This window comes from Acomys minous, assembly GCF_964271855.1.
Source record: "Acomys minous genome assembly, chromosome: 5".
Taxonomy (NCBI): Eukaryota; Metazoa; Chordata; class Mammalia; order Rodentia; family Muridae; genus Acomys; species Acomys minous.
In genome coordinates, this window is record NC_140494.1 from 24,784,172 (window position 1) to 24,805,217 (window position 21,046).

Below are 21,046 nucleotides of genomic sequence, written 5' to 3' on the forward strand. Positions count from 1 at the left end.
GGATCCCATTTATGTGAAATGTGAAAATGTGACCTTGCAGAGATAAAAAGTAAGTTGGTGCATAGGGCATGTTGGTACATGCCTGTGATCCCTGCATCTGGAAGATGGAGCCTGGAGCATCAGTAGCTCAAGGCCAGCCAGCCTCAGCTACACTGTAAGTCTCAGGCTATTTGGGACTGCCCAAGAGAGAGACAGAGGAGGAAGACGGAGAGGACAGTTAGGAGTTACCTCCTGATGGATTAAGGGAAGAGGCGCTACAAATAGGCAGAAAAGATATTTTCTGGGCTGTGGGACTTTTCCTTAAAACTGGATTTCGATGAGTGTCCCAGAACTATTTAATTTACTAAAACCATCACTGACCTATACTTTTATGAACAAATAAATGGGGAGAAATGAAGGGCCCAAACCTAGTCATTCACTTGCGAATGGAGAAAAAAAAAAAGTTCCACAGGGAGAACAGGAACAGTTATAGGATACATGACATGAATGAAATTTAAGAAAGTTAAAATGCTGCAAGTTTCTAGCCTGAAAGGTAGGGATGATGTTGGTGCCATTTAAGGGAGTGAAGGAATACGGGAGGGCCAACCTTTGGGCAGGTGACAGGACGGCTGGCACCTTGTGTGCTGTTCACCGAGCGCTGTGTACCAGACACTTGAAACTGTCAAAGCCTGCTTTCCTTTGTTATCTGCACTCATTACCATAATGTGAGTAAGCTGAAACTTTGGGCGTGGATGAGAAGCAAGAGTGAGTATTAAGTGCACACTGTTTTTAAGATCACATATAGATAATAAAGGCTTGGTTTAGGACATATTTCTTGCTACTTGCTCTACACATCAACTTACAATCTAGATATCACTGTGGAAAATTTGAAAAGCAAGAGTGAGGTTTAATGAGGATCTTCTGGTTGTACAGCACTTGCTCCTGCTTATTCATCTGCTATCAAATGGTTGGAATTAAAACATAATCTGAAAAGTGACTATTGCAAACGTAATGGAAGTATCAAATGCAACCCTGGTGACGCTCAAGCTAGTAAAACAAAAATCCGGATGACATATAAAATAAATGATACTAGAATTTAAAAATTTACACATTAACTTCATAGCCGAAAATTTGAAAATAATGCAGCTTCTTGGTAAGAGTGGGATTTGAAACCAATGTCCACAAACCAATCTTATTTGTGATAGCAATTATTTGTGATAGCAAGATTTCAGCTATTCGGTATGTCAAAGCAAACAAGGAAAACACAACCATCGTACTTAAGGCCGTTTGGATTTTGAAACATGACTCATGAATCTTGGCTGTGGCTTCAAGTCTTTGCCGTTAGCCTCGGTTTTCTCTCATTGGTTAACACTGGCCAGGGCAAAGTTTTGCTCTTTTCACTGGGTAGTGAGTGATTCTCAGGATACTGAAAGGGAAGATGACCGACACCTGCTCATTGCACTCTGGGCAACGAAGGCTTCTGCAAGCCGAGCATTCCAGGCTAGTGCTCCAGCAGCCTCAGAGCCTGTTCAGCAACGCAGAGAGGAGGACCATGGAGGAGGACCATTGAAGGCCGTGTCCCTTCTACACTTCCTACCTTCACTGCGTACAACTTGTCTCCTTTCTGTCCCAGGTACACTTTCCCGAATGCACCACGGCTAATGGGCTTCACTATGGTGAACTCCTCAATGGAGGGTGGTCTTGGCACCGGGATCCTATTCACGCACTCCTCTGCCGCCGCGCCTCCTTCATTCTCCTCGCTCGCCGTGGCGGACTCCATAGCTGTACAGTTCGCACTGCAGCCGCAACTCCCGCCAACTAGATTCAAAAACCAGGTTTCGCCCACGCAGGGCGCCGCCCGTGACGTCACCGCGCGGCTGCGCCCTGCCGGCTCGCTCCGGGCCGGCTTCGGTGGGCGGGGCCTGCGCGCGCTGGGCGGGGCTCGGCTGGGTTCGGGTTCCGCCAGCCCCCGGTGGGGTGGGTGTGAGTGTGACGGGGCTGCGCGGTTGCCGGCCAACGACCGGCTCTGATGCAGATTGAGTCTGGTGGGGTCCTTCCGGGTCCCGGTAAAGATCTGCAGTCCTCCCTCCCTCCCGCCCGCCCTCCGCGAGAGCTAGAAACCAGGCCGAGTGTTGAGTAAAGCAATGGCTAGGGATGAGGGGTGGAAGCGAGCGAAGTCGCAGAACGTGGAGAACCTGGGTGAGCGGGAAGCGCGCTTGACCCCGTACTGAATCCAGAAACACATCAGGAGTGACTAGAAGAACATCCAGTTTATTGTGTGGGAAACAACGACAACGAAAACCCCTAAAAGCGAAATACTATCCGGAAGAGGCGGAGCGCTGACGGTCTTGTGGCCCGGTGAACGTGGAGGCATTCACTTGTCCCGGAAGTACTCTTTCGTTAGTCCCTGGTCTTCCGGGGCAGATGTCGTCTTAGCAGCTGTAGGGGAGGGGAAGCCATTTTTTGCTTCTGGGAGGAGTAAGGAAGAAACTGGGAGAAAAGCGAAGGGAAGTAAAAGAGAAAATAAAAGGGCTCGGCCCCTTTCCTCAGACCTAAAGATAGGAAGCAGTTTCGGCGGGCTGCTAAGGGCCCAGAGATGTTCTCCTTGTCGAGCACGGTGCAGCCCCAGGTGAGTCCAGCGTTTAGCCGTTTTCCTGCAGCCCTTTTGCGACTGTTTACCGGATGGTGTCGTAGAGTCGGTTTTGCTGAAGCAAATTAGTGAGGGAAACGACGAACGCAGTGAGAGTCGCGGGCTGAAAAGTAGATCAGGGGACAGTGCTGGCAATAGGACCTGACACTAACCCTGGTGAACATCCTAACTCATCCGATGGCTTGTACAGAATTTCTGTTAAGAGAATTCCAGGCATTGTTCAGGGTTGGACAGTCTGAGATGGGAGTTTGTGAAGTCTGTGTGAGAGATAAAGAAGAAAGTAATGTTTTTTCCGTCCACCACTTTCTTACTCTCCTTTATTTCTTACAAGCAGAATTTAGCTTAAACATACTCTAATACTTCTGAAGAGATACCATAATTTCTTTTTTTTTTCTGGACCAGAATTAATTCAAGTACATTTTTGAGTCATTGGATTCTTGGCATTAAAATTATTTAAAATTTGATTTAAATTCCATACTTTTGGGGTCCTTTTTCAGGACCCAAATTGTGTTAATTTTTTTTCTTTCATTAAAAATTTCTTTTTGGATAGCAATGTTTTTTGTTTGTTTTGTTTTGTTTTTACATTCAGATTCAGGCCTCTTAATTAATTAAATCAGTTTATTTATTAATATAATTTATATATTTGTTGGTGTTTTTCTTCGAGATAGAGTTTCTCTGTGTAATGGCCCTGGCAGTCTTGGAACTCCATTTGTAGGCATGGTCTCACTGTGTATCTTTGCTGCCCTGGACCTCGAAGTGTAGTCTAGGCTGGCGTCGTACTCTCTGAGATCAGCCTGCCTCCCAAGTGCTGGGATCGTAAGTTCCTACCGTCATCACACCAGAGGTATCTTCAGCTTCTTGTCTTAAGAAAATGATTATTCATCTGACGATGGTGGCACACACCTTTAATCTCAGCACGTTAATGGCAGAGGCTGAGGGATCTCTCTGAGTTTGAAGCCAGTCTGGTCCACAAATTGAGTTTCAGTACAACCAGGGCTGTTACAGAGGGGAAAAAAAAAAGATTATTCTGTCTGGGTTTGGAGCAGATCTTTAATCCCATGATTTGGGAGTCAGAGACAGGCAGATAGTCCAGACAAAGTTACATAGTGGGAATTTATCTCAAAAGACCAACGAGGGTGGGGGGGTGAGTGGGGGCGGGGCGGGGAAGAAGAAAAGAAAAGTAAAAAGTTATAGTTCTTTAATTTCTATTACTTTTTTTTGTGATTCTATGGTTTTAGCTGACTAATAGAGAATGTAATTGCTTAGCTACTACTTAAGCAGCAAGTGAACAAAGAATAGATGGATTTTTGCTAGTGATTGGAAGTAAAGAAGAACAGTAAACAGGAATTTCAGGCAGATGGAAAAATATAAAAAGTGAAAAGACCTGTGAGCAACAGAAGCAAGGCCAGTGACAGGAGCATAGTGGTTAAAGGGAGCAGTGTCAGAGATGAAGTTGGAGAGACGCCTCAAGACAGTTAAGGGTGATTTGCTTTCCATGACCACATTTTTATTTGTTGGCTTGCTCTGGCTTCTTGCTGTGTGGAGAGTGTGAGAGGGCAAAAGTGTAGTGTTATGGATTAAGGATGCTGTGGCCCTAACCCAGGCAAGGGATGCTGCCCCATAAAGTGGCATTCAGTGATTATAGAAAAGAAGTGGCTATGTCTAGCATGGCAACTCTAGTTCCAGACTTGGGGGGAGGGGCAAGAGGATTAGGAATTGGCAGCCAACCGATCTCAGAAAAGTTCAAAAAAGAACAGAAATAAGAGAATTTCACTTGGGCATAAGTGTGGGAAATGGTAGAAAGTGATGTTTCTGTTCTGATCTTCTTGATACAGGAAACAGCTGTTTTCCAAGATGACAGTGTTTGGGAAAGTTTTAGTAATTCGAAAAGGCAGGCAGAGAGAGACTGTTGAATATAATATTAATTAGTTTATATCAAGAAATCATGATAATAATTGGGGTAGAAGATATAACATGGTAGACAAGCAAGGGGGACCCGCTCTGGTGACATGAGGACAGGACTTCATGACTTCACTGCTCTGTTGTGGGCTTTGTACAGCTGATCTCCCATGTGGCACAGAACAATGGCTCATGGCAGTGCGCTGTCTGTCTTAGCTGACCCCTCCCAGCCCTTATGATGGAAACGGAATTCAGCATGACTTTTAAGGGAATAGGCCTCCAAATCACAGCAGGAAGTTTAACAGTCCTAATGTTAGTGTCAGAGGGATTAAATTAGCAAATTTTGAGACTTGGTTTACAGTCAGAGCCCAATATTCTGTTTAGTCAACAAAAATGTCTATTTAGATTTCTCTGTGTACACACTTGTGTTGGGATGCAACATTGAATATTAAAATAGAAAAACATTCTTTTCATATGGAGTTTATCTTTTAGTTGGATACTATAATATGATAAAAAAAAACCTTAATTTGTGTGGTTTTCCTGATACGAATCTTCTGTGAAATAGTTATTCATAAATCACAAGCCCCCACAGATTACATCTGTGCTTGTCCTAATGAGGTAACTATGATCTGCATATAATCTCAGATTGGGACTAGTCAGACCAGCTAAGTTCATCACACTGTAATTCCCAGTCTGTAGGCGGTGACTGAGCCGCTGGCCCTGGCCTTGTGTAGATGTGTTACTTCATGGAGCATGCCCTCCACTAGGTAGTCTTTCCAGGCCTTGCCCTGCGTACTTCCTGACTTCTTACAGACTGGCAAATGTAAACCAAGTGTTTTCATGTGTTCTTTGAGCCATTTTCTAACACACGGAACAAAGGGCCATGTAATTAAGGGAAGTAAATAAAAACTAAATCATAGATTTTTTTCAAGTTCTGCAGGTATTAGATTTTAAGCAGAGAGTGGTGTAACAGACTTTGATTTTAACATCACTTGTATCTAGCTCTGGGAATGTGCTACAGCTGAGGAATGGCAGGGGCAGGATATTAGGTGGTGGGATTTAGAACAAGGTGATAGCATCAGGGAAGTGCAAATCCAGAAAATTCTTGGTATGCACTTTATTTTGGAGAAGAATTCTGTGAAAATGTCTTTCATTTTCTACTTGGCTAATGATAGTTTCCTCCAGCTTTCCATTATTCTAAAATTGTTCTGAAAAAATTATCTTAATAAGTGTGCTCATATTTGTCAAATTATTTCCTTAGAATAAATTCCTAGAAAGTAGACTTTGAAGGATAAAAGAAAGTGTATGTGTGTGTATTTCAAATTATTTTTTGCGACAGGGTCACTGTGCAGTCCTCCTGGTTGGCCATGAACTCTGTAGAGCAGGCTGGCCTTGAACTCACAGAGCTCTGCCTTGTCTTCCTTCCCACTGCTGGGGTATAAAGTGTGCACTACCATGCTTGGTTTCTAATGTGTACAGAATAACTCCATGAAAGAACAAAAACATTTTCTTCCTATCAGCAGAATATGGATGATTTTTCCATTTTGTTTTTTTGTTTGCTTGTTTTTTGCTTTTTCAAGACAATATTTCTGGACTTGCTTTGGAGACCAGCCTGGCCTTGAACTCACAAACATCTGCCTGCATTTGCTTCCCTGAGTGCTGGGATTACAGGCATGCACCACTGCATCCAGCTCATATGGACAGTTTTTAATGTCTAGTTCTGTTGATTTTGTGTGTGCGCGCATGCGTTTGTGTTTATGTCTGTGCTAATCTCTGTATGTGCATGTACTTGTGTGTGTGGTGCTGGAGCTCAGACCGAGGTCATCCTTTGTCCTGAGCAAGAGTTCTACCACTGGGCCAGGTGTGGTGGCATACGCCTTTAATCCCAGCACATTCCAGGCAGAGACAGGCGGATCTCTGTGAGTTCAAGGACAGCCATGGCTGCGACACAGAGAAACCCTGTTTAGAAGAAGAAAAAAAAGAAAAGGTTTTTATCACTGAGTGTAGCCCAGCCTAGCCATAATTGTGACACCTGGTGCATGTTTTAACTTTTAACAGATCTAAATCCTGATCAGAAAAAAAAAAATTGTTATTTTTAAAAACATATTGCTTAATTTGAACTTTTATCTTTTTTCTAGGTTACAGTTCCTCTCAGTCATCTCATCAATGCCTTCCATTCACCAAAAAATATATCTGTTTCTGTCAATACATCCGTTTCTCAAAAACAGCATCGGGATACAGTTCCTGAGCATGAAGCTCCCAGTAGTGAGGTAATAATTATCTGAACTATATGAGAAAGCCTTTTTGTATGGTGGATTTTAATCATATTTGGCCAAATATTGTTGTCTAGTCATTTGTACCAGTGCTTTCTCCTTTCAGGTTAATTTTTGTAATTAAAGGTAGCTAATTCTGGCTTCAGTTGTATTGTTATATGTATTAAGATAAGTAGTTTATTTGGTTATTCTTTTAAAACATTTATGACATTATATTTGGTTTATGCCTCCTGTTTTACTCCTTGTTGATACCAATTAGTATTTTTTTTTTTTAGTAAAAAGTGTATTAATTTTTTTTATGTTGCCCATTTTTATTTTATGTATATAAATGTTTGCCTAGATGTATATCTGTGTAATACACATTCTGGTGGCCACAGAGGTCAGAATAGGGTGTCAAGTCCCCTGGAATTGGAGTTACAGATGATTTTGAGCCACCATGTGGGTGCTAGAACTGAGCCCTGGTCCTTTGTAACAGCAGAAAAAAATGCTGTTAACTGCTGAGCCGTTTCTCCAGCTCTTTTAAAGAAATAAAACAGTTAACATTGTCATCGCGTGCATAATGTGCTTTGTTGCTCTCTTCCCACCCTCTGAGCTATTCTGACAAGTCTCAGGTTCTATTTTCATGTCTGCTGTTGGGGTGGCTGTTTGTGTGTGGCCCACTGCGTGTAACTAGGGATGCTTGTATACATAGTGTACTAGTGGCCATGTCCCTTGGGGAATGGCTCTCCTCCCACAGCAACCATCAGTTTCCAGTAGCTCCTCAGGGAAGGGTGGGACTGAGAGCTTACAGGTTTATGACAGTCATTACCAAAGTCTCAAGGAAGATAGCAGCGTAGGAATCCTGTCATTGCCTACTGCCTTATAGATAGATTAATACAATTAAACAACTGGAATGGCCGTGGTGACACATCTGGAATCTGAGCCACCAGAGGACTGAAAGTTTGAGGTCACCCCGCATTCTGTCTCAAACAATCAGTTCAAAAACAAAACTACAAAAATAGCTGGAGGCTAAGTACACAAAAGTCAAATAAATCTGTAAGCTGGGAAGCTATGCCTCCAGTGCTGATATAGTCCTGAAGTCAGTGAAGTACAAAGGCGTGGTAAGCCATGGACCTAAGAACCTTTTATATTTATAAGTTTTATTAAGATAGTTATAAGCTCACATGCCGCCCGCCCCCAAGACAGAGTTTGTGTAGCTCTGGCTGTCCTGGAACTTGCTCTGTAGACCAGGCTGGCCTCCAGCTCACAGAGATCTACCTGCATCTGCCTCCCAAATATCCTTTTTATGGGAGAAAAAAGTTGTGAAGTTTTCTAAAGCCCTTCTAACCTATAAATACAGAATGTTCTTAGTTTTGGTGTCCGGCAGAGGGCAATAGAGTAGAAAAGCTTGCTTGAGGTGGTCATGGTCATCACGAGTTAGGATCTTGAACGCGGACCCTTTGTTAGGATGGCATGTGTACCTCACCAGGCCTGACATGATAAACATTTTGATTAACCTTATTTTACCCTATTTGCGCAGTTACTCTTGCTCCTTTCTGTAGGCACTCGATTGCGTCTCTCTGATAACCGTCCTCCCTTATCATACAGTCCAAGAAAACCTTACTACTGAAAATACCATAAAACATAGTCTGTAAGTTAAACATAGTAAGAGATTAATAACAGTAATAATAAACAGAACAATTGTATTACAGTGAAAGTTATATCGAGATGATCTGTCTCAGTATACCCTGCTTTACTGTACTCCACCCAGTAAATAAATACTTAAGAAAGACAGATGGCTGTTAGGTTGGCACCAGGGCACAGGGCTTTGTATGTAGAGGGAAAATGCTGTGCAGCCTTTCACTTCATTGTGATACCTAAACTGGTGCTTTGGGCTTCAGCAGAAATATTCTTTCCTCATTGTGAAATGTCATACTAGTAGGGAATTTTTTGCAAACATAACTAACCTAGTAAAACTAGAACCATTAGAATGTTTGTATTAACTTATTTTTAAGAATTAAAAGAAAACCAAATGCATTTTTATATTTAAAAAGGTCTTACTGCTTTTGATAAGTATCCTTTAAATATTTCATTAATGTTAACTTGGCTGATTTGTCTTTTATAGCCTGTACTTAATTTAAGGGACCTTGGACTATCCGAATTGAAAATTGGACAGATTGATAAACTGGTAGAAAATTTACTCCCTGGATTTTATAAAGACAAAAGAGTTTCTTCCCATTGGCATACATCTCATATCTCGGCACAGTCCTTCTTTGAAAATAAATATGGTATGTTAATTATTGTCATTTCTAACTAAAATAGCTATTCTAATATAATGATTATAGAAGGTGCAGTATATTGGCATTTACTGTGTGTCAGTTTTTTTTAATTTTTTAATTTTTTAATTTATAACTTTTCTTACTGCTCTAATATTAGATTTATAGAAAAAAAGTTAAAATACAGAGAATTTCTCTGTACTTTTTCATTTGCTGTAATATTGACATCAGGGTTTGCTCATACTGTGCAAGTCTACCACTGAGCTACATATCTCGTCCATGCATGTCTTCTCTGTGGTCTTCCAGGGGATTGAGTTCTTAGCCTCACGCATGCTAGGCAAGTACTCTACGAGTGAGCTATATCCTGCGCCCTTTTATTATATTATGAGTCAGGGGTTTGGCAAGGCACCCAGGCTGGCCTGTGGAGTCCATTCTGTAGTCCAAGTGGGTCTTGGTTTCTGGTCTTCCTGCTTCAGCCTTCTCAATAGCTGGGGTTTTTGTTTGTTTGTTTGTTTGTTTTAAATGGTTATAGCTCCCATGAAACTAAATTCAAAACAAGAAAAGCAGTCTCTTTTGTTATAAGACTAGAGTGATAAAGAGCTGCTGTTGATTAAAGACACTCAAGTAGGTAATAGGAGAACCTTTGTTTCTTTGTTTTCCAAACAAGGTTTCTCTGTGTATCCCCGGCTGTCCTGCAGCTCGCTCTGTAGACCAGGCTGGCCTCGAACCGAACTCAGAGATGTGCCTGCCTCTGCCTCCCAAAGACTGTGATTAAAGCTGTATGCCACAACTGCCCAGCCTAGAGCCGCCTTTTTTTGTTTTTTTGTTTTTTGTTTGTTTGTTTGTTTTTTTGGTTTTTTTTGTTTTTTCGAGACAGGGTTTCTCTGTGTAGCCTTGGCTGTCCTAGACTCACTTTGTTGACCAGGCTGGCCTCGAATTCACAGCGATCCGCCTGCCTCTGCCTCCCGAGTGCTGGGATTAAAGGCGTGCGCCACCACGCCCGGCCCTAGAGCCTTCTTAAAATATAGAAATACCTATTTTATATTGTTGGAAGAACACATTTTAAAAATCAGCTTAAATTGTAAAAACTCCAAGACTAAAAGAATGTAAGAGTGAGAAAAAGTACAGTTATTAAGGTTTGAGAGCTTTGACTAGGACTTAGTTTCTCATCCTTTTTTTTTCCTTTAAGATTTATTTATTTACTGTGTATAAAGTGTTTGCCTGCGTGTACGCCTGCGTGCCAGAAGAGGGCACCAGATTTCATTATTGATGGCTGTGAGCCACCATGTGGTTGCTGGGGATTGAACTCAGGACCTTTGGAAGAGCAGTCAGTGCTCTTAACCTCTGAGCCATCTCTCCAGCCCTAGTCTCTCATCTTTTAGACTTTTTAAAGCTTTGGGCCCATACGAAATCTTATGTAGGACACATTTTAATTTTAATTTTCTTTTGTTTTAAGATTTTATTTATATATATGCATGCTCTGTCTGCATGTATACCTGTACGCCAAAGGAACGCATTAGAGGGTATAGATGGCTGTGAGCCACCGTGTGGGTGCTGGGAATTGAACTCAGGACCTCTGGAAGATCAGACATTGCCCTTAACCACTGAGCCATCTCTCCAGCCCCCTATTTTAATACTGTTATTTTCCTGTTTTTCTAATCTGTAGTTTTACGTTTAAAATTCTTTATACTATGAGAAATTTTCTTCACTTGGGCAGGCAGAGATATAAGGAATAGTTGGACATTTAGGACTATTTTGAAAAATGTGTTAAGTCTTACTGGGCATTCAGTTAAGTAATAATCACTGAGGAGTTGGGACTGGGAGTGTAGTTTAGTGGTACTGTAAGCCTGGCTCTTTAAGGAACCTTTTTAATCTCTGCAACTCTAGATACTTTATTGTTGATTTTTGTTTCTTTGTTTGTTTTTTGAGACAAGTCTCCTTAAGTAGCCCTGACTTTTCTGAAACTATGTAGACCAGGCTGGCCTTGAACTCACAGAGTTCTACTTGTCTCTACTTGCAGAGCTTTACTCTAGATAGTTTAAGTCATATTAGACGCTATGTTTATACTGTTCTATGGCATTCTCTTTAGAGCTTTAATATGGTCTTTAATCATTAGCAGCTCTTTATCACTCTATCTTTGTAATCAAAGAGGCTGTTTTTCCTGTTTTTGCCTCTGCTTATTTGAACTGAGATTCATGGGCAGCTATAATCATATGCCAGAGAAAAATAGTAATCTAGCCGTAAGAGATAGTGAAATGAAGAACTGTGAGCTATAAAGAAGTTATGTTGAGGCATCAGATGTCTTTTTAAAAGTAAAGTTATACTATGGACAAATACGATGTGAAACTCATGTATTGTAAGTTTCCTAATACTTATAAATTTATATCCTGTGCAATTTTTTATTTATTTATTTATTTATTTATTTATTTACATGTTTTTGCTTTTACCTTGACAATTAGGCAGTAACTTCTTGCAATTTCCTTCCAGGTCACTTAGATATGTTCAGCATACTACGTTCCTCTAGCTTGTACAGACAACACCCAAAAACTCTTCGAAGCATTTGTTCAGATCTTCAGTATTTTCCAGGTGTGAAAAACTGTTTATTTTTAAAAACATGATAGTTATATTTAATAAGACTGGTTTTTGTTAGTGGTGGTGATTGAGATACCTATTTCTAGTATAGTGGGCTTAAAGTATAGGAATTACTAATTTGGTTAGTTCTGTAGTTTTTGATGTAAAGGTTTCATTGTGTCCAAGACAGCTTGGAACTTGTAGTCTTCCTTAGCCTTGTATGTGTTTGAGTTTACAGGGATGTGCCACTGTGCCTGGCTTTCTTTGTAAGTTTTTGAGGAAAAGTATTTATTTTATAAGTGTGGATATTTCACCTGCATGCATGTCTGTGTACCCTATGTGCCTGCTTTTCTCTGAGGCCAGAAGAAGGCATCAGAGATCTTGAAACTGGAGTTATAGGTGCCCATGGGCTGCCATGTGGGTGTTGGGAATTGAACCCAGGTCCTCTGCAAGAGCAGCTTGTGCTGGGAACTGCTGAGCCCTCTCTAGTCCTCTGAGCTACAAAATAATAGACACTAAACTATGTGTGAGTGCTAAGTCCCAAGGTAAGCCAGATCTGCGGAACTCATCTGTGCCTGTTCCAAAGTAATTGACTGAGCGTATTTGTTGACTTACCCTCACATTAAAAAATTCATTGAAATGATAGAAAAAATAGCAGCAAATATAATTTTATAGTTAGGGGTCACCACAGCATGAAGAACTGTATTAAAGGGTTGCAGCATTAGGAAGGTTGAGGACTGGTGGAATAGAGTGCCATAAATGATGTAAATGCTTCTATTTCTAGTAGAACTTAGGAAAAATACCAAACTTGGAGTCAATAAGAACAGAAGAACAGGCTCTGAGTTTTGTCCTAGTTTGGCTTTTTTTTTTTTTCCCCTATGATAAAACACTGGCTTAAGGCAACTTGGGGAGGAACTGGTTTATTTGGAGCACTGGTCCTAATCACAGTCCATCACTGAGGGAAGTCAAGCAGAAGCAGGAACTGAAGCAGGGGCCATGGCGACGTCCCATCGTTTCTCTGCTTTCTTCCTCATGCATCCCAGTATCACTTGCCCAGTGGTGACAGTATCCTTTTTTGGGTTGGACCCTCTCACATCAGTGATTAAACAATATCCAAAGACTTGCCTCCAGGCCTGTCTTAGGAAGGCATTTCCTTGTTTGAGGTTCTTTCTGGATGATCCTAGTTTATGTCACATTTACAAAAAACTAACTAGCTGAGGATTGTTGATTCAATAAACTCTTAAAAGATTGCCAGGAATAGTCCACTCATAGAGCACCTGTAGGAGTTAACTTTCAGGCTATGGGTAGCAACAAACACTTTTCCTTATAAGTGCTATGTTTGTATATGTGTTTGGGGGAACCTATTTTTGGAGATTTCTGGTTTGATCATTGATGTCAAAAAAAAAAAAGAGGCAAAGTTTACTTTGGTTTTGAATTATGTATACACTTGTCTTGATTCACATAACTTGTCATTTGTAGTTTCAGTATGCTATTGCTTTGTTAATATTGAGGAAACATTTGCTATCAGTACCAACCACTCTATTCTCGTTTACAAATAGAAATGGGAGCCATCTATGATGCTACACAGCTGTAACCCCAAAGCTTGAGAAGGCAAGGCAGGAACACCTGAGCTATATAGCAAGACTGTTTTAAAATGGAAAGATCTGGACACTAGGAGTCTACATTTGGGGAGAGTACTTATAGCATGAGAAGGAAAGAACCAAATTCTACAAAGACCAGTAATCCTCTGAAGAAATGGTTAGTGCCAAAGACAGAAGGTTAATTAAGGCAGATTATGTGTATGTTAAGAATTTACGGAAAACCAAGGTTGATTTTAGAGTTTGAAAGATAACTTACATTTTTATAGTGTTACAACTCTGAAGTCAGATCGATTATCAAACAGTAGAACTAACATGCAGCAGGACAGCTAAAAGAATGCCTGAGCACTGACCGGTTCCTCCCAGGCACTGTGTCATGGGTAGGGCAAGACAGCCCTGAAGTTAGACCTTGAAGATCCATGTGAGAAACCTTCATAGAAAATCCTTTTAGGAAGTAGTTTCTTTTGTCACAAAGGCAACTTCACCATAGGAATTTGGTCTTCATATGCTGACAAACCATGAAAATGTACTGTAGTATATTTTTGGCAGTGAAGTGGTTGGGGAGCTAAAGTTAGAGCTTAGCTTAGAGAGCATGTTTAGTGTGCCTGAGGGATGATTTCAACAAACAGCCTTTAGTGTAAACTAAAACAAGTATAAATGACCATTAAACTGAATGTGCTCTGTCGTATTCTGAATTATGTCAGTGGAGTTGAGTAAACTTTATTTCTAGAATGTTGTATTTGACACCATGTCTCACTATGTAGTCTAAGGGAGCATATAGTCTTCTTGAGCTCATGGTTTTCTTGCCTTATCTTCCTGGGTGCGGGGATTATAGGCACCTGCTAGCTTACCCAACTTGGAATAATTTTTCTTTCTTTTTTTTAATTGAAAAATAAAATCATTCATATTACATCTCAATTGCTATCCCGTCTCATGCATCCTCCCACTCCTCCCTCCCTCCTGCTTTCACCCCGTTCCCCTTCCCTATGACTGTGACTGGTGGGGATCTCCTCTGGAATATCTGTAGGAAGATTGTGTGTGTAGCCTTGTGTGCGCTCTGACACTCGAAAGGCTAGAGGACGGGGAACTCCAGCCTAGCTTCACTGTGAACCTTTCCGTGTTTCAGAAGCTTAAAGAATGAATAAGTAAAAGAAGAAAATGTGTGTACAGGCGGTTAAGAGTAGTCACAGAATTATTAAGGATGATTACTTTGTGAAATAGATTTAAGATTTAAAGAATTAATATAAACTTCAATATTTTTTGGTACTAGAAACGATTTATAACTATCAAAGAAAATTTAAAGTTAATTGTTTATATTTAATCAATTTCAGTAGTTTAGCTTTTGATTTTTGAAAAGTCAGTTTGTTACTTTCTTGTTTTCTACATTATATTGTAAAATCCTTTTAACTTTTTTTATATCAACATGAAATAAATGTTAATGCTTCTTAGAAAAGGTAAAGCATATTGGAATGTCAACAGAATTAACTGTTTTTAGAACTTTACTTCCTAATTAGTATCAGACTTTACACCTGTTCATTTTCCCTTACTATAGATTCAAAGTAATTGTTACTGTTTTGTTCAGTTTTCATACAGTCTCGGGGTTTTAAAACTTTGAAATCAAGGACACGCCGCTTGCAGTCTACCTCTGAAAGGTTAGCAGAAGCACAAAATAGAGCACCGTCATTTGTGAAGGTAACTGCTTCTTTGTGCTTTAGAAAGCAATAATTTTCAAGCTAGGCACAGTGGTACATGCCTGTAATCCCTGCACTTGGGAGGCAGAGGCAGGAGGATCGCTGTAGTATTTTGTACTCACTTTGTAGATTAGGCAGGACTTGAACACATAGAGTTCAGGATAGCCAGGGCTACACAGAGAAACCCTGTCTCAAAAAAACAAAACAAAGCATTGAAACATTAAAAACTTTTAAGTAATTCATTTTTCTAGTTGATAGGACCCCCACCCCCTTCTGTCCATTATCGATAATTAACTACTTAATTTGTTGTGGCTGTAAATCTTTAAATATGTTTCTCTTCTTTAATTTCATACATTTATACAATGAAATATGGTATTTACCCCCTATTCTGCAGCACAGGCTGTTCTGGACCTCACTATATAGCCTTGTCTGGCCTCAAACTCAAGGCAATCTGTTTTAAATACACACACACACACACACACACACACACACACACTCTCTCTCTCTCTCTCTCTCTCTCAATTTAAATTTAAGTTTTTAGTTTTGTTTTTTTGTTTTATTGTTTTTTCAAGACAAGGTTTCTCATGCAGTCCTGGTTGTCCTGGACTTGCTTTGTAGACCAGGCTGGCCTCAAACTCCCAGAGATCTGCCTGCCTCTGCCTCCCGCGTGCTGGTATTAAAAGCATATGTCACAATGCCCAGCTCTGCTTCAAGTTCTTAAAGCTGGGTGACATTGCCCAGCTGACGTTTCTTCAGCCTCTCTCTTCATCCTTGTTGCACTGCTATACATGGGCACTATGACATTCTGTTGCCTGGATCACTCTAATGAGTACTCTAATCCTTTTTTTCCCCCTGCTCTTGATATTTTCCATCTTGCCTCCAAACTTACATCATCTTTGTTTCTTAAATGGTGACCTCATTAATTGTGTTGCTCTGATTTATTACCCAGCTCAGTCTCACATAACTGTGTTTTATTATCCTTTATTGACCATTTTTCTGTTCTCATCTTGACTATGCTGGTCACTAAATACCCTTCTTCTTTTCTCAGCATTGCATCTTACCAGATTAGTTACTCTTTTTGGTCATTATTTCATACTGTTCTGTCAAATTGTTTGCTCATGGTGTTTATTCCCTGTGTGCATATTTGGTGTGTGTGCATGTGCGTGCGTGCGTGCGTGCGTGCGTGTATGACAGTTTTTGTTAGTCCAGCCTGGCCTTGAACTCAAAATCCTCTTTCTCAAGTCCTGAGATTAAAGACCTATGACGTGATGCCTGACGAGGTGACGTTCAGGGCGGGGGTGGGGAGTTTGGAGAGATAGTCTTCCGTAGCCCATGACTCTTAACCCAGTTCTCCTGTCTCTCCCTTTCATGTGCTGGCACACTTGTGCTACCAAGTCCAGTTTATGTTGTTCTGTGGGTCATGTATGCTAAGCAAACAATACCAACTGATCTACAAAAAAAAAAAAATATCCAACCTTCTGTGTGTGCTTTTGATGTCCCATTCTCTCTCTTTTTTTAGTATTCTTTCTTTTTTTTATGTGGACATTTATATTATTGCACATATATAAACTAAACCACAAACAGCAAGAAGAACCACAAAACAATCCAGAATTATATTAATGTTATATTCATAGTATTTTGGCTATTTGTACTTGGCATCTTTGAAGAAAACATTTTCTAGATGAGTCTAAAATTCTGATTGTAAATCAATATCATATCTCATCTCTGTCAACTTAAAACATCTGTCCAGACTTAAACACATCTTAACCTGATGTCCCTTTCTCTTGATGTTGTGGTTGAATGGCTGAGCCCACCCCTCTAGCCCCAGTGTCCTACTGTTACTAAGCATTTCTGTTTTCCACAGGTAGCGTTCATTGTATTGCCATATGTATTGCTTCTAGCAGAATATCAAAATTATTTGTAAAGTGTGTCTGCTTGTTTAACGTTGCTGAGTAGACTGAAAATCTTCAGATACTGTCTTCCTTCTTTGTGTCTTTACGACACTGTTGTATTTTCTTCTATTTCTAGGGGTTTCTTTTGCGGGACAGAGGAACAGATCTTGAGAGTTTGGACAAACTTATGAAAACTAAAAACATACCTGAAGCTCACCAAGACGCATTTAAAACTGGTTTTGCCGAGGGTTTTCTCAAAGCTCAAGCTCTCACACAGAAGACCAATGGTATGAATATTCAAGTACTTGAAAGGGTACTTAGTCCTTCTTAAAGTATCACAGAAACCGTTCTTAACTGTAAAACAGTTTCATACAGTTTCAGAGTGAGCATACACACACACAGAAATACAGTAAAAAACCTTATTTCGTGTGTGGTTTTTAAATGACTTACATATTGTTTCATACCAAGATTAAACCGTCATATAAATTATACCTGATAAAACTATACTAACGCTGGGTTCTTGTTAACAAGTTTACTACATAAATGCATATTAGTTGGTGCCCTGGGGACACAGGCCGAGGTGGGTGGTAAAAATAGGCTTTCAACTTCTCTGTAAACCTAAACTTTACATTTGCTGTCATTGTTCTGAGGATTCAGCCTAGGCTTCAGATGTGCTCAGCCAACATCCCACCAACTGGAACACTCTCAGCTAAAAGTCTAACTTACTATATCCAATTCAAAACAATAATATCCTGATATGTGCCATGATGTGTAATAAGTCATTGATGTCACTTCATCCAAGGCTTCTTTTCTCTTCCAGATTCCTTGCGGCGAACTCGTCTCATCCTCTTTGTCCTGCTGCTGTTTGGCATTTATGGACTTTTAAAAAACCCATTTTTATCTGGTAAAGACTTTTATATGTCTCAGTTAACCTAGTTCCTCCTCAAGTATCTGGCTTTTATATTCTTTACTACTGTAGAAAGTATTTTACTGTCTTACAAATTTGTCTTTTGTTGAACTTAAGGTTGTTGTTACTGGGGAAGAGTATTTGAAAAGTAAGATAATCCATTCAGTTTGACTTAAAAAAATTTTGATGTGCCATTTTGTTTAGTCTGGGTTTAAAGTAATAATTTCAAAGTTTTATTTCTGTGACCAATTGTATCAGAATAATAATTACATTATTAAAATGAATAATTTTAAAAATTAAAAATATCACAATTTTTAAAAATACTGATTCCTAAACTCTATCTTGAATAGACCATAAGTCTGCAGTATGTCTAGGGCCTTCATTAATATGTTCCTCATAAGATTTTTATTCACAAAACTCTGATATCCATAGATTTAAAGATTTTTTTTTTGTCCCCTTTCTCTTTTTTCCCCCTGAAACAAGGTTGAGTGCTGAGATTACAGGCATGTAATTACATGTCCAATTTATGGGGCACTGGGGTTTAAGGCCAGAATTTTATGCATGCTGCATGACCACCACACCGACAGAGCTTTATTTCAGCTCTGAAAAAACTTGTTTTGATGGAGACAAGATCTCATGCATCCCAGGCTGACACTAAGCTCACTGTGTAGCCAAGGGAGACCTTGAGTTGCTGGTCCTCCTGACTATGTCCTTTGTGATAGGATTGTAGGCCTGGTTTGCTTGTTTTTGCACAGCAGAGTAGAAACTAGGTGGTTGTCTGCTGAGTAGAGAAGAGCCCACACTGAAGGGATGAGAGTGGATGGGCAAAGATTATGATGCCAATCTCCATTTCTAAAGCCTCTAGAAAGGACAGCGCTTCCTGTGGCACATTCTCCTCTCTCCATCACGCTTGGCCTTTCTTGAGGAGACAGTGGTATATACTTGTTCTTTTTAAGATTCATGACTGTTTCACCTGCAAGAATGTATGTCTACACTGTGTTCTTATGGGGGCCAGAAAATGGCATCGAGTACCCTGGAGCTGGAGTTGAGGTACATGTGAGGTGTAGTGTGGGTGCCAGGAACTGAATCCAGATACTCTGCAAGAGCAGCCAGTGTTCTGACCTCTAAGCTATCTCTCCAGCCCCCTGCATCTTTATTCTTTATCAGCTGCCAGCTAAATAGCAATTTTATAAAGTTTAATTACTGCTGCATAGTTCAGAATAAGACTTAGCTCCTGTATGTTGAGCAGTAGTGATCTTTCAGTTCCAGTTCTTGGTTTTAAAAGCTTCTGGTGATAAATGAGGCGTCCATTCCCAGTAACCCCAAGCCTGCTACTTAACAATTCCCCTGAGAAGTTGAGACCCTAAAGTCACTTAGGAGATAGTTAAGTCAATCTGGCTAATAATACATAAAATGGGGTACAGATTGCTTTCTAAGACATTTGGTGCTTTTAAGGCCTTAAAAACCGAAAGGACTGTTATATGGAGTTCATTGTTACAGGATTATTGTAAGGAGGAACGACAGCAGTGAACTAGAAGAATAAAATCAAGCAGCAGTTAAGAATGCAAAATCTGGGCGTGGTGGCACACATCTTCAATTCTGGCGTTTGGGAGGCAGAGGCAGGTGGATCCTTGTGAGTTCGAGGCTAGTCTGATCTACAAAAGCAAGTTTCAGGACAGCCAGGGCTACACAGAAAAATCCAGCCTTTAAAAAAAAAAAAAAAAAAAAAGGTCAAGGTCCAAAGATGTTGACCAGTGAGATTTGACAGATATAACCCATTTCCACCACGAGTATCCAATGAGGTACAGTTCCAGACCTGGCTTTATAAGGATCTGGTAGCTGGGCTTAGTGGTGCATGCATTTAATCTCAGCAAGGGGCTGGTATATCTGAAAGTCGGAGGTCATCCTGACTTATATAGCAATTTCCATGCCAGTCAGCTACATACTCTTTCTCTAAAAATGAAAACAAAGCCCACAGAACAAGAATCAGTAATAAAGTTTATTTTGGCTTATGGTATCGGAGGACTAGAGTCCATAATAGCAGGGAGGGCATGGCAGCTGGAGATGAGCAGGAGGCCGGCTGACAGTCATGTTTTCAGTCATGCAGAACGAATAGAGAACGAACAGAAGTGGGCTAAGGCTACACGCTCAGAGCCTACACGCCCACCAGGAGAGCGTGTCCTGAAGGTGAGCAGCACCACCAGCCGAGGCCCAGGTGTTCACAAACCTGTGCCCACTTGGAATATTCTTAGTTATTCCATGACCGCTGTCAGTCCGGCTTGGATATGGAGACTGGAAGAGCTCTGTGCTCTAGGGAGAAGATGTGTCCTAGATATACTGTCTTTTGGGGTAAGAGTTGAGCCTTGCGCTAAGAGACTCAGAGGCTCTGTCAGCAAGTTATCTGCTGGAGCAAAATATCTGCCAAAAGCAGCTTAAGAAAGGGATTGTTTTTTATCTTGTCCCACAGTTGTAGCATAGGTACTGCAGGAGCTACATGGCAGCCTCAGTCGGGAATCAGAGAAGCAAAATGCTGTGCGCTTGCTCTCGCTGTCCCCTCCCCTTTTATTTATTTATATATTTGAGCACTATTTGCATGTATGCTTGCATGACAGAAGACAGAAGAGGGCATCAGATCTCACTATAGATGGTTGTAAGCCACCATGTGGTTGCTGGGAGTTGAACTCAGGAGCTCTGAAGGAGCGGCCAGTGCTCTTAATCACAGAGCTGTCTCTCCAACCCCACTTTCTCCTTTTTATTCAGTTTTAAGCCCCTCATCTTCATTTAGGTTGCTCTTCCCATCTTAGTCCAATTAAAAACTCCTTTGTGAGCATGCTCAGCAGTTTCTCACTTAGATCCCATCAAATTGACAGTGATAATCATCACAGCTTGAAATCCTAATTAGGTATTCTGATTTGAATAATTCTAATTTTCTATTGCTGTGATGAAGCACCATAAACAACTTGGGGAGGAAAGGGTTTATCTGGCTTTCAGTTACACATTACAATCCGTTATTGAGGGTGGTTAAAGCAGTGCATGAGCTTGTTTGCACAGATTGGGATTACCCACCTAGGGGAGATCCTGCCTACAGTGGGCTAAGCCCTTCTACATCTCGGCCATCAGACAGTGCCCATAGACGTGACACCTGAACAGTCTGATCTGGGCAGCGCTTCCCAGGTGACTCTAGGTTGTGTCAAATTGATGGCTCTAACTAGAACATGAGGGTTCAGGCAGGAGAAAATGTTGACACACGGTGGCTATGAGTACCTCACCTTACATGTCAGTAGCCTGCACTTGGGGTGTAATGGGAAAGTTTATAAGAACTGAGTTGCTT

The 21,046-nt window shown here is 40.7% G+C and overlaps 2 protein-coding genes across 3 annotated transcripts in view; one reads left to right on the plus strand and one right to left on the minus strand.

Moving 5' to 3' along the window:
* The window catches only part of MASTL (microtubule associated serine/threonine kinase like), a 40,242-nt gene extending 38,404 nt beyond the window's left edge, over positions 1-1,838 (minus strand). For both annotated transcript variants that reach the window (XM_084781945.1, XM_084781944.1), the window contains exon 1: positions 1,577-1,838. In XM_084781945.1, coding sequence (XP_084638071.1) covers positions 1,577-1,759 — 183 coding nt within the window. In that variant the 5' untranslated portion in view covers positions 1,760-1,838. The remainder of the gene's footprint in view (positions 1-1,576) is intronic.
* A 99-nt stretch (positions 1,839-1,937) lies between these two features.
* Positions 1,938-21,046, plus strand: part of YME1L1 (YME1 like 1 ATPase) — a 35,652-nt gene continuing 16,543 nt past the window's right edge. The window contains exons 1-7 of the mRNA XM_084781967.1: positions 1,938-2,608; positions 6,667-6,798; positions 8,906-9,068; positions 11,544-11,642; positions 14,808-14,917; positions 16,945-17,095; positions 17,629-17,712. Coding sequence (XP_084638093.1) covers positions 2,576-2,608; positions 6,667-6,798; positions 8,906-9,068; positions 11,544-11,642; positions 14,808-14,917; positions 16,945-17,095; positions 17,629-17,712 — 772 coding nt within the window. The 5' untranslated portion in view covers positions 1,938-2,575. The remainder of the gene's footprint in view (positions 2,609-6,666; positions 6,799-8,905; positions 9,069-11,543; positions 11,643-14,807; positions 14,918-16,944; positions 17,096-17,628; positions 17,713-21,046) is intronic.